Below are 11,968 nucleotides of genomic sequence, written 5' to 3'. Positions count from 1 at the left end.
GTCCTTCAATGCAGGGGGGAGGGGCCATGGAGTCAGACAAAAAAGCAAAATGGCTGCTGACCCTAAAGTCAGAAGATACAACGTCGGCAACCAGGGGCAATTGAAATTGTATACACCAGGACTGATAGAGACAGGTTTGAATTGTTATCCTGAGTTTAAGAAACTTATCTTAGTGGGAATATCCCTTTAAGGTGAAAAATAGCTGGGTCCTTAAGGGGTTAAATGCAATGAACCTAAAGATGATTTTGCTCTGATGACAAAGTGTTAATGTTCAGTATATCTTTTTGCATAAGCAGTTCCTCCTTCACAGGGCCATATTTTTGCAGACAGAACACCAAGACATTAACCCCTTAACGCTCTGCACCGTAGCTCTACGGCACACAGGGTGTATGAAGAGGGCTCACGGGCTGAGTACTCTTCATACACAGGTGGGGATTGTTGCATATTGCAGCAAACCCCCACCGCTAATAACCGCAAACGGAGGGCGCCGCCATCATGGATCCGAGGCTGCATAGTTTCTGCAGTTTCATTACAATGAGCCACTAGCTCATTGTAACGTATACTGTGCAGAAATGCCATATACTGCAATATAGTAGTATTGCAGTATATAGTAGGAATGACCAGACCATCTACGGTTAATGTACCCTAGAGGGTCTAAAAAACTGCAAAAAAAAAGTTTAAAAAGTTTTAAAAATACAAAAAAAATGTTAAAAACCTAAAAGTTCAAATAACCCCTTTTCCCTAGAACTGACATAAAATGTAATAAACAGTGAAAGTCACAGATACAATAGGTATCGCTGCAAAATAGGATATAGGCAGTCCCCGGGTTACGTACAAGATAGGGTCCGAAGGTTTGTTCTTAAGTTGAATTTGTATGTAAGTCGAAACTGTATATTTTATAATTGTAGATCCAGACAAAAAAAAATTTGGCCCCAGTGACAATTGGAGTTTAAACATTTTTTGCTGTAATGGGACCAAGGATTATCAATAAAGCTTCATTACAGACAATTTACAGCTGATCATTGCAATCGGGGACTATAGTAAAGCATTCAGAAAACCAGAGGGGTCTGTCTGTAACTATGGGTTGTCTGTAAGTCGGGTGTCCTTAAGTAGGGGACCGCCTGTACAATTGGTATCCCAAAATGCCCAATCTATCAAAATATAAAAACGGTTATTGCTGACGGTGACCCCCATAACGGAAATTGGCGCCCAAATGTCCGAAATGTGACTTTTAAACTATTTTACTTCACATAAAAAATGATAGAAATGAAAACTTTGGTTCATTTTGCAAAAAATGACTTATCACACTCCGTACACCAAAGTATGAAAAAGTTATTAGTGTCAGAAGATGGCGAATTTTTTTTTCTCTTTTGGACACATTTGTTTAATTTTTTAAAATGTATTAAAAAACAATAAAACCTATATACCAGTGATGGCTAACCTATGGCACTGGTGCCACAGGTGGCACTCAGAGCCCTTTCTGTGGGCACTCAGGCCATCATCAGAGAGGACTCCAGGTTTCTTCCTGCAGTCCCAGACAGCCCAGGACTTGCTGTGCACAGAGCTATTTTAAAGTGACAGCTCTACCTGGGACTATTTTCTGCTTTATTGGTGTCCTCAGGGGCTGGTATCAATGAAAACTGTGACAGAGAAGGGAGTATAAATCAAAAATTAAATTTCTGTGTTGGCACTTTGCGATAAATAAGTGGGTCTTGGTTGTAGTTTGGGCACTTGGTCTCTTAGGGCGCGTTCACACGTTGCGTTTTGACCTGCGTTTTCATTGCGTTTGAAACGCATATACAACAGCTGAGGAGAGGTGATTTGCCTAATTTCATCACTGTTAACACATACGTTAACAAAACGCATCGTAAACGCGACGTTAACGCATGCGTTAACAAAGTGTTAACGCATGCGTTTTGTTAACGCATGCGTTAACATTGCGTTTACAAACATAAACGGTAATGTATTTAGGCAAATTACCTCACATCAGCTGTTGTACATGCGTTTCAAACGCAATGAAAACACAACCAAAACGCAACGTGTGAACGCGCCCTAAAAGGTTTGCCATCACTGCTATAAACGGTAAGTTTGGTATCACCACAATCGTACCGAACCAAAGAATAAAGTAGAGGTGTTATTAGGAGCACACAGTGAAAGACGTAAAAACTGAGCCCACAAGAACGTGACGTGAACGTGATTTTTTTCCAATTTTTCCACATTTGGATTTTTTTCCCAGCTTCTCAATACACGGCATGGAATAATAAAAAATGTGACGGAGAAGTAAAATTTGTTACACAGAAAAAAAACCCTTTTTCACGGAAAAATGAAAAAGTTATGGATTTTTGAAGGTGGAGAGTGAGAAATGAGTGAAAAAACCCTGCGTCCTTAAAGGGGTATTCCGGGAATATGAATGTTTGACACAAAAACCCATGATGATATAAATAAATGAATACAACAATACTCAATGTCATTAGTCACAAAACGGAGCTTAAATAATTTGATTTTCTGATTAACAACATTTTATGTCCTCTCTAAAGTAGGTGGAGTTATCACCAAGATGGCCGTCACTGGAAAATACAAGTCCCATGATCCTTTAGTTCTCAGTAACTCCTCCTCCCTCTTATGCTCTGCTCCCGGTGATGATGTAACAGACTTTCTTGCTCTGTTACCATAGCAATGATGTGTAACTGCCATCACCACAACACTGGCCATACTGGATGCACTGCAACCAACCGGCTACAGCCAAACATAGTGGTGATCACATGACCTGCCCAGGCAGGTGCAGGACATGTGATGTGGACATGTGACCAGCGGCCATCTTCTTTTCTGCGACGGACCGCGTGGAGGAAATTAACGGACTGATTAAAGGGCCAGTAGCATTTTAATTCTTCATTACAGTCTATGTCAGCAGCATTTTTCTGCTAAGGGGAGCACAATTTTAAATAACAACTAATTACACATTAGCTTATATTTTGAGTACCCATTTGTATATGAATTATGCTGATTCCTGGAATACCCCTTTAAGGGGTTAATGGAGCCATGCACATGTTTTTTTATTGATCAAGGCTGTAGGAAACTCAGAGCAGGTCCTATTTCTTGTAGTCCATGCCTTCCCATAGAAATCTATGGGAACATGAAAAACACGGATGACACACAGCTGCCAATTGCACATGGTCCGTATCTGCAGATCAGTTGCTATTTAAAACAATCAGATCAGCAAAAACTAATGACACCACAACTGCAATGTGATTGAAAAACACATTACACACAGCTACTAAGAAGCAAAAAAGGCCCACAGATCAGTTGCTGGTGGCCCGAGAGCAGCACAACAGTTCAGATACGGATAGCCTAAGGTGCGTCAGGTGGGACAAATATTGACTAAATCTTGGTACTTTCTGCACCTTTGCTCCATTGTGCACAGTTCCCACCATTCATCAACAAACGTCCATGTGAAATAAGCTCAGAGTTTTGGCGGAGGACTAGGCTCCTCAGGTCCACACTCAGCCCCGGCTTGTAGCCGGAGAAGGGGCCGGCGCTTCCCGCTCCTCCCACCCAGGTACACCCGGCCTGTCACTGCTACACTTGGGAAGCAACATCCGGGTTGTTCCCGGAGAGAGAAAGCCGAAGCCGGATCCTGTGGGGAGACATGAGGCCGGGACTGTAAGTGGCAACGGAACAGGGGACATGGCAACGGGGAACGGGAAGAAGAAGAAGCAGGTGCGCTTCGCCCGAGCCGAGGAGGACGAGGCCGGAGACGAGGAGGAAGAGGACACGTTGTTTGAGAAGCGCTCAGCGAGTGTGAGAGGCGGACGGGGGAATGAGGAAGGCGGGAGCCGTCGGCGGAGAGTGGAGGATGAAGTGCGCTTGGTTCCGGGAGGCCTGAGGGGCAGAGACGGGCAGCAGTGCGGGGGACTGAGGTGCTGTGTGACCGCCGTCATGTGCGCCGCCTTCCTGGGGCTGGTAAGAGCCTGTCAGTCACTCCTCTGCTGTGCGCTGGTGTACAGGTTGTACCGGGCTCCATCACCTGTGGGGGATACAAGCCGCAGCGTGTGCATTCTGGCTTATCTCCAACCTTCTTACACAGAACGTGAATGGTTACCCACAGGCCCCACTATCCCAGACTAACACCAATGTATCACAGTACAACAGGTGACTGCTCCCAAACATCAATGTCGAAAACCATACACAGAAATATGTATGTAATCCCCAAATGTCACATAACACAAGAGACATGATGGATAACCGATTCCTATAAAGAAGCTAAACCTCTACGAATTTATTACTCTCAAATAGTAAATCTAGATTGCAAATGTTAAATTAACACATTGAAAATCAAGGGATCAGGTGCGGTACACCTAATGGGGTAACAGATGTATACACAAAAAGATATAGTCACATAAGTATAATCGTGAGAGTAACAGATAAGAGCATAACTACACAAATAATATCAGAGCTGATATGTCAACATGGAAATAAAATGTCACAATACTGCCAGTAGAAACAGGATGTGATTATGTCACAAAGATAAGTTGTTCAAAGGAAATCTACCATCAAAGTCCATCATGATAAACCAGGGACACTTACTCCTAGCTCCAGATACCATGAATGTGGTAATCTTCTTATATTTGTTATCCGTGGCCCCCCTCCTTCTATAATGATGTTTCACAATTATGCTAATGAGTCTGAAAGGCAACTCGGCTGCTTCCCAGACATCCTGTCTCAACCTTCCTTTTCTGTACCTGCTCAACACTCCCCCAGCCTGATGTAATCTTTCAGCACACAGTGGGATGAGGAAGTGCTCCTTGTACACTGTAACAGCCTGTAAAACTTTAAGACTTTAACAGTTGGTGGACCCCGTAGTTTATCAAAAGTGGAATTATGGGTACCCCTGAGTGTCTGATATGATTAACTGGCCCATTAATTGACTGATCCGCTGGTAAATGAATTCAAATGTTTTCTATTTTTAGGGCATGGCTATATCGGTTTTGGGTCCAACGTTCCCTGAACTAGCTGAAAATGTGGGAAGCACTGTTGGAAACATTTCCTACGTTTTTGTGGGAAGGTCATTAGGATATCTCTGTGGTTCTGTCTTAGGAGGTGTCCTATTTGACCGCATAAACCAGCACCTCCTCCTAGGTATGTATGCACCACTCACCAAAAAGTTAGTGATATTTAGCTTGTGGGTGAAATTCGGGATGAACTTAAATGCACATTAACCGTTACAGGTGAAGTTGAGTTTTCCAGTCTTCAAATTTTATAGACTGGTGTGTAGGGGTGTAAAAACAAGAATGAAGCTTTACTTACATTCCTCCATTTCTGCGGTTCAGTTGTTTCTCCTGTCACAGCCAGTCTTTGTATGTATACGAAGTCTATCTGTGTAATGCTGGGTATGGGTGTATGCATGGTTGTGACGTCACCGCTGCGCCTCTGTATACTTACAGTAACTGGCTGTGACCGGAGACAATTGCTGGGGTCCCAGCAGTCTGACCCTTACCGATCAGCTTTTTATTCCATATCCTGTGGATAGGTGAGAACTTTCTAACTTTAATGGACTTCAGGATTTTAGGAAAACTTGCACCAAAAGCCGAGAATGTATTTAAAAAATTACAACTTGGCACAAGGATCCAGTGGCCTTTTATGCAGCATGGATATAGACTTGTGACGGCTACAGCTACTTCCTGTAGAATAAAGAGGCCAGTGATTGCTTGCAGCAATTACACATACATTATGGGAGGAATATATCACATGCCGGTGCTCATGCTCCGGCATACGATAAAGGATACAGTCACGTGTCCTGGCGGATACATCGAGAGGATTAGGTCTCATGATGTATCCATCAGACCTGGCATAGCTTTGCGAAAAAAACCTGGAAACGAAAGTTCATAGGTTTTTAAAAAGAGTGCAGGTGACCCCATGCAAGCCCACATAGCATGGAGGTGACGTCATCGCAATAATAATCACGAATTCTAGTAGTGAGCAAGAATTTTCAATTATTTCCGTGCTTCTACATCATAAAATGGCGTACGAGCACTAATAAATCTCTCCTATGTTTTTACTTGAGGACAAGTAAAAACAAGCCTGTGCGCACTAGGAAAATACTGTAGAGATTTATGAAATGAGGTGTTTAAACATATTCATGCTTTTACTGATATTTAAAAAAAACAACGAGAACCCTTTCCTTTTGTTTGATTTCTTATATTTTCTTGTTGGTAAGGATTGTCAATGCTGGCAACTTGTGGTGGACTTTTGATGTTGCCATGGTGTAAGAAGGCCATATTTCTTATTGGAGTTATGTCTGTTGTTGGAACTTCCATGGGATTCCTAGACACTGGTAAGTATAATGTTTTTTATATATGTTTAATGATAATAAACAATATAATACACTACTGATAATGAAAAAGCTTTTTGAATACAATGCATACAACCATTGAGTTGTATAAAGCCATAATGCACCCTTCTTTAAGTTGTTTTCTTACTAAATGTGAGAAAAACAAATTGTGGCTGTAATATACAACCATTAGGACAGCTGGCGCTTCCATATGGCACTGTGCTTGGGATCTGCTGTGTAAATAAGGCATAAATGTATTTAATAAATGCATATACTATGTTTATTTCCATTACCTGATTTCAGTAGGTAATATAATCAGAAATTACACCTTATGGGTGGAGTACATAAAGGGAAAGCTGAGGTAATGGTGTCAGGGTGCTGTCACACGTCGCGTTTACCGCATGCGTTTAAAAACGCATTGCAATAGCTGGAGAGTGATTTGCCTAATTAAACAGCTGCTAACACCTGTGTTTACAAAACGCAACCGTTAACGCATGCGTTAACATCGCGGTTAACGCATGCGTTTTGTAAACACAAGTGTTAAGAGGTGTTTAATTAGGCAAATCACTCTCCAGCTATTCCAATGCGTTTTTTAACGCATGCGGTAAACGCAACGTGTGACCGCACCCTCAGAGTTAATATTTCACACCTGCTCTCAGGTCTTCCTCTAAAACTGGACTGTGTTGAATTAAAAATGGAGATGTTTCTATTATGAACAGTGGGTGTCTTATTTGGAGAAAACGGCAAATATGCACAAAGGCCTTATAACAACCATCAAGCACAGTCCTGGGAGAGCAGGACAAGGGCACTGTGTAGTTACTAGGGGAGAATTTATCAATTGTATTGTGCATTTATGGACATTTGTCAATAGGCTCTTTATCTACAAAAATGGAAATGGCCTTTTCCTTGATAGATTAATCAATTATGCATTTTTAAAATTGTTCAAAAATGTGCTAAAAGCTCAGCACTACCAGAGTCATGTAAAAGTCGCAGGAAAATATGTTAAAGCGACTTTTCATATGATTTTAAAAGGTATTTTGGCTTCATTTTTTTGTAAATAATGGAATATGTTTTGTATGGAACAAGTCCAAGCAAGGGCTGGCACCACTCACTTATATGAGCCTATTAGTCACTTCCCATTGATGTTTTTCTGTTGTATGTTCATCTTGTCTTCATGTCAGGTAAGGCTTTCTAAGAACTACATACTTTTTAAATTATATTCTGATACATGTACTTTTACATTTATTGGGTCTTATGTTCCGTGCTATTGTTAGTGTGTATTTTGGTGTTCTCATGATGATATTTTTTTATTAAATTTTTTCTACGTCAGGTGGAAATGTTGTCATTCTGAACACCTGGGGAGATGAATCTGGACCACACGTGCAAGCACTCCACTTCAGTTTTGCTTTAGGGGCTTTCTTAGCTCCAATTTTGGCAAAACTAATCCCAGAAATTTTGCCGCTCGAAAAAATTCACATTATAGGAAGCCAGGTGGTACCGGCTGACAACAGAACATCCCAGAAACTACTGGATTTGCCTCTGGGAATTAAAAAACCCATGTTATCTTATATTGTTATTTCCACATATCTTTTGCTGGTTTCCTTATTTTTATTTATTTTGTACAGCAAAACACAATCAAACCAATCATCCATCAAGAGTTCAGAAGATAAATTACGGACAGCCAAACATCACAATGCTATTATATTTCTTCTTTTTTTGTTTTTTTTCTGCTATGTTGGTGCAGAAGTTGCTTATGGTTCTTATATTTTTACCTATTCCATCACTACTGTTGGAATGGACCATGATAAAGCAGCTGGACTTAATTCAATATTTTGGGGACTGTTTGCTGCAGTTCGAGGCTTGGCCATCTGTGTTGCAACATGTTTATATCCTGGCACTATGCTGCTGCTTAGTATGATTGGCTGTGCTGTGGCATCACTGTTCTTACTTTTATTTCATACCCACCCCATTGTGCTGTGGGTTGGCAGTGCCCTTTATGGTGCCTCCATGGCTACCACGTTTCCTAGTGGGTTTTCTTGGGCACAGCAGTATACAACAATAGGAGGAAAGGCTGCCTCTTTATTTGTTGTTGGGGCTGCATTAGGCGAAATGGCTATTCCTGCTTCTGTAGGTTACCTTCAGGGAATGTTTCCCACTTATCCAGTACTTATGTATGCAATCTTGGCCTCTTCTGTGTTGACTGCCATTCTGTTCCCAGTTATGTATAAACTGGCCACATATCCAAGAAACAAAACTCGATGGGATGGAGTTGAAACCGAGGACAGACAGGCTTTACTTTCAGGCCCTGGTATAGAAGAGGAGGAAGAGGATGCCCAGCTCTGGAATGATGCAGATTTTGAAGCTATTGAAATGAATGACCAAAGTAAAAACTGCTGCAACACTGTGATGCAAGCAAGCACGTCAGAAGTTACTTCAACATCCGAAGCCAGCAACCAATTGGTAACAAAAAATGGGGCAGCAAGTGAACCGATTGCTAATAGATCTCCCTCATTCAAACTGAATGCAGACAGAGAAAAAAATGACTAGAAATGTTGCTTGATAAAGCCAGCTACCATGTCCAGCAGACAGATATCTTGCCAAAATTGTCTATAATTATTGGCTGGAAGGATTTGATGCAGCGGACGTATACATAAAAATTAACAAGCTGTCCAGTTATAGTCTAGTCATCTCACAAAGCAGAAGTGGTAAAAGGGCGCTGTTTTTGAAACAGTTGAATCATAGAGACTGGATATTTTTCTTGGTTTTCAGGTAGATGGATATGTGGGGATAAATGCAAGTGAGAATCTTCAGTGTATATACCACTTTAGACATCTAGTTAATGGTGCATTCACACGTTGCAGTTAAAATGCATCACAATCAGTTTTGATGTTGTTTTAGGTGCAGCAATGTTAATATAACAGGTGAAAGACACAAAACAGAATTTGAAGGGAAACCTGCTCAATAAATGTGATTCACATGTTTGGTTCATGTCATTCAACTGTAAAAATAAGAAACTGCACCTAAAACCACCACAAAACTGATTAGCATGTAACGTGTGAACGCACCCTGAATGGAGTCGAGTGCTAGCCATATTCTCAAGTGCATTCTAACATTGTCCTTTATAGATTGTCCTTTGTAGAAAAATTAAAGAAGCGCTATAGAAGATTTGACTATATAGTGCAGCTTAGACTGCATTTATGAGTAGTAGGAGGCAGCATAAAGCTGCGTTACCAAAGGATACACTGGAAATTTTACAATCATCCCTCATACATAAGAATTGTTTCATATGAGTGCATTTACAATCTGTATTATATTTGTTTGTCGGGCCTGTAATAGAGAGCTGACAATAATCTATTATCCAAATTACCAAAAAATACCAAAATATTAGAGAAGAATTGTATGTATTGCACACAGTTCAGAGGATATGAAGGCACTTGTAACATGTTATAGAAGATCTATTGCACTATGAGCAGCTGTTTGTACTGTCTAAACTGCTGTAAAAGCTTCTCATGTTTAATTGTTAAACTTGTATTGACATTGAATGCAGTCCCAGGACAAATGCTGTAAAAAAAAAAAAAAAATGATGCAACTTTTAATGACATGCTATTCAGCTTTGACTCATGGAGGTTACTTGCACCTTCAAATGGAACCTGTTAGCAGAAATTGACCCAGTAAACCATCAGCATGCGGTAGCTTCACACCTTTCAGACCATGCTCCTTTTATGGAATTGCATAGTGGCAGATTTAAGTATTAAAGTCAAACTCTTCTGCCAATTTAATAATTGGCTGTGAATACAGGGACATTAGTAACCGGGTCTCCAGTAGTCTAGTGCATAATGTCAGTCACAACAGAGTGGATATTTGGGAGTGAGGAGAGCTTGGCTTCAGTGCTGAGCTCTCTGTCTCCATGACTTTATAAAACCAACTTGCATCTCAATTGGATGATTCCACCATGAAAAGCCATGAAATGTGATCTGGAAGATGTGAACATGCTTGAGAACATATTAGGTCAATTTCTGATGATAAGTTTTCTTAAAAAAAACCTTTCCCTTACAACAGTTATATGTTCCTTACAGGGATTCGGGTGGCAGCTAAAATGATCAAAAAAATGACAAAAATATAATTTGTAAACCAATAAAATATTTCTTGGTGGGTAAATGAACCTTGGAGTCCAAACCTAATTAAAAAGTTTGTCTGGTGAAACAGGTTCTACATGAGGCCACCTGGATATTAACACATGTACTACTTCCAGGCCCTGGGGCAATCAAGTCTTAGGTGTCTCCTGAAACCATAGCAAACATTGGCTAAGCAGGCCTTTGCTGAGGACGTTCGCTCCTTAAAGGGGTTTTCCCCACGAATAGGGCCTAACTTGCTGATCAGTGGGGGGTCTCAGTGCAGCGCTTGGCAATTTCTGTCAGCTCCATAGAGATTAATGGAGCAGAACGGTCATGCACGGCCATCTGCTCCATTAGTCTGACGGAGCAACGAGGGGACCGATGGTGGTACGTGGGACCCCATCGGACCCCTTATTTTTGTGATCTGTAGGGATAGGGCCTAACTTTTCTTTCCTTTTAAACCAGTGATTGGCTGAATAGGTCTCTCCTAGTGTTTCCTGTGGTGTCAGGAAATCTTTCATGTTGTAATGTTGATTTAATTAATTTTCATGACCAAAAATATTATGTGGCTGTTCACTTTTTACACTTAGGAATCAAAGCTGTTTAAAGTTATTTTAATTTAAAATAATATCATTATGATTTAATTAGGAGCTGGTCATTAACTTAATTAATGAAGTCTTTCCTAATAAACTGTACTTATTTCTAAGGTTATTTTCACAAAATCAAAGATTGTTTAGGTTCTATAAGTCCTGATATTGGTTATTGCTGCTTACTATGCTGCACCAGACTGCCTTATGTGAACCCAGCTCTAAAGAGGTTCTCCATCTTCATATTTTTGTAAAAATATATTAAGAAAAGAACACTTACAATAGAGAATACTGCAAAAAATCTAAAAAAATGGAAGTACTTAGAAAACTAGTAGTTATGGTGAATTGTTAAGTTCAGTGGAAGTGTTTCACTTCTGAATTTGTAACCCATTGTTTGTTTGTTTTTTTTATGACATATTCACATAATTTCCAAAACTGTATTCACCCCAAATCTGCAGCACATCTACATCATATTTAAGCGTGTGCAACACCAGGTACTCACAACAAAACATTGAAGTAACATGCAGGTTTATGCCTCAAATTTTTGGCAACGTCTGTGGCAGAAAATATCTGTCACATTTAAATCCTCTTTTAGGTCAGTAACATAGGACATGAAATAGCTGCAAGAATTATCACCATAGCAGAAACCTGCCATACACCAGTTTGTACTGCATCTGTGATTTCTCTGCACCCAGGGGTCCCTTGCAAGGCTGAAATCTGCATGTAGAATTAGCAGCGTAATTCATTTTAGACCTTTGTGGTTTTTACACAGCATGTGGATAAAATTTGTATAAATCCCATCCCACTTTGCTATCAATATAAACCACGGGGGATTATGCAAAAACTATCCGGCACTGATTAAGGCACTTATGTTCCGGGCTAATACTGCCATATTTTACATTTACATTTTTTATAACTGGATTGTCTGGACAACAAAA

The 11,968-nt window shown here is 40.4% G+C and overlaps 1 protein-coding gene across 5 annotated transcripts; it reads left to right on the top strand.

Annotated features, from left to right (window-relative positions):
• The first annotated feature begins 3,121 nt into the window (after positions 1 to 3,121).
• On the top strand, positions 3,122 to 10,490 carry MFSD4B (major facilitator superfamily domain containing 4B). Of its 5 annotated transcripts, none has more exons than XM_072141780.1 (4): positions 3,122 to 3,362; positions 4,968 to 5,136; positions 6,215 to 6,331; positions 7,659 to 10,490. In XM_072141780.1, the coding sequence occupies exons 2-4, from the start codon at positions 4,971 to 4,973 to the stop codon at positions 8,873 to 8,875; spliced, it is 1,500 nt and encodes a 499-aa protein (XP_071997881.1). In that variant the 5' UTR covers positions 3,122 to 3,362; positions 4,968 to 4,970; the 3' UTR covers positions 8,876 to 10,490. The 5 variants fall into 5 exon arrangements, with proteins under 5 accessions (XP_071997881.1, XP_071997879.1, XP_071997880.1 ...); XM_072141778.1 differs by having other exon boundaries at positions 3,123 to 3,353; XM_072141779.1 differs by lacking the exon at positions 3,122 to 3,362 and adding an exon at positions 3,403 to 3,660.
• Positions 10,491 to 11,968: the final 1,478 nt, after the last annotated feature.

Source organism: Engystomops pustulosus, chromosome 3 (assembly GCF_040894005.1).
Source record: "Engystomops pustulosus chromosome 3, aEngPut4.maternal, whole genome shotgun sequence".
NCBI classification, from domain to species: Eukaryota; Metazoa; Chordata; class Amphibia; order Anura; family Leptodactylidae; genus Engystomops; species Engystomops pustulosus.
This window is presented reverse-complemented; position numbering and strand designations above follow the sequence as displayed.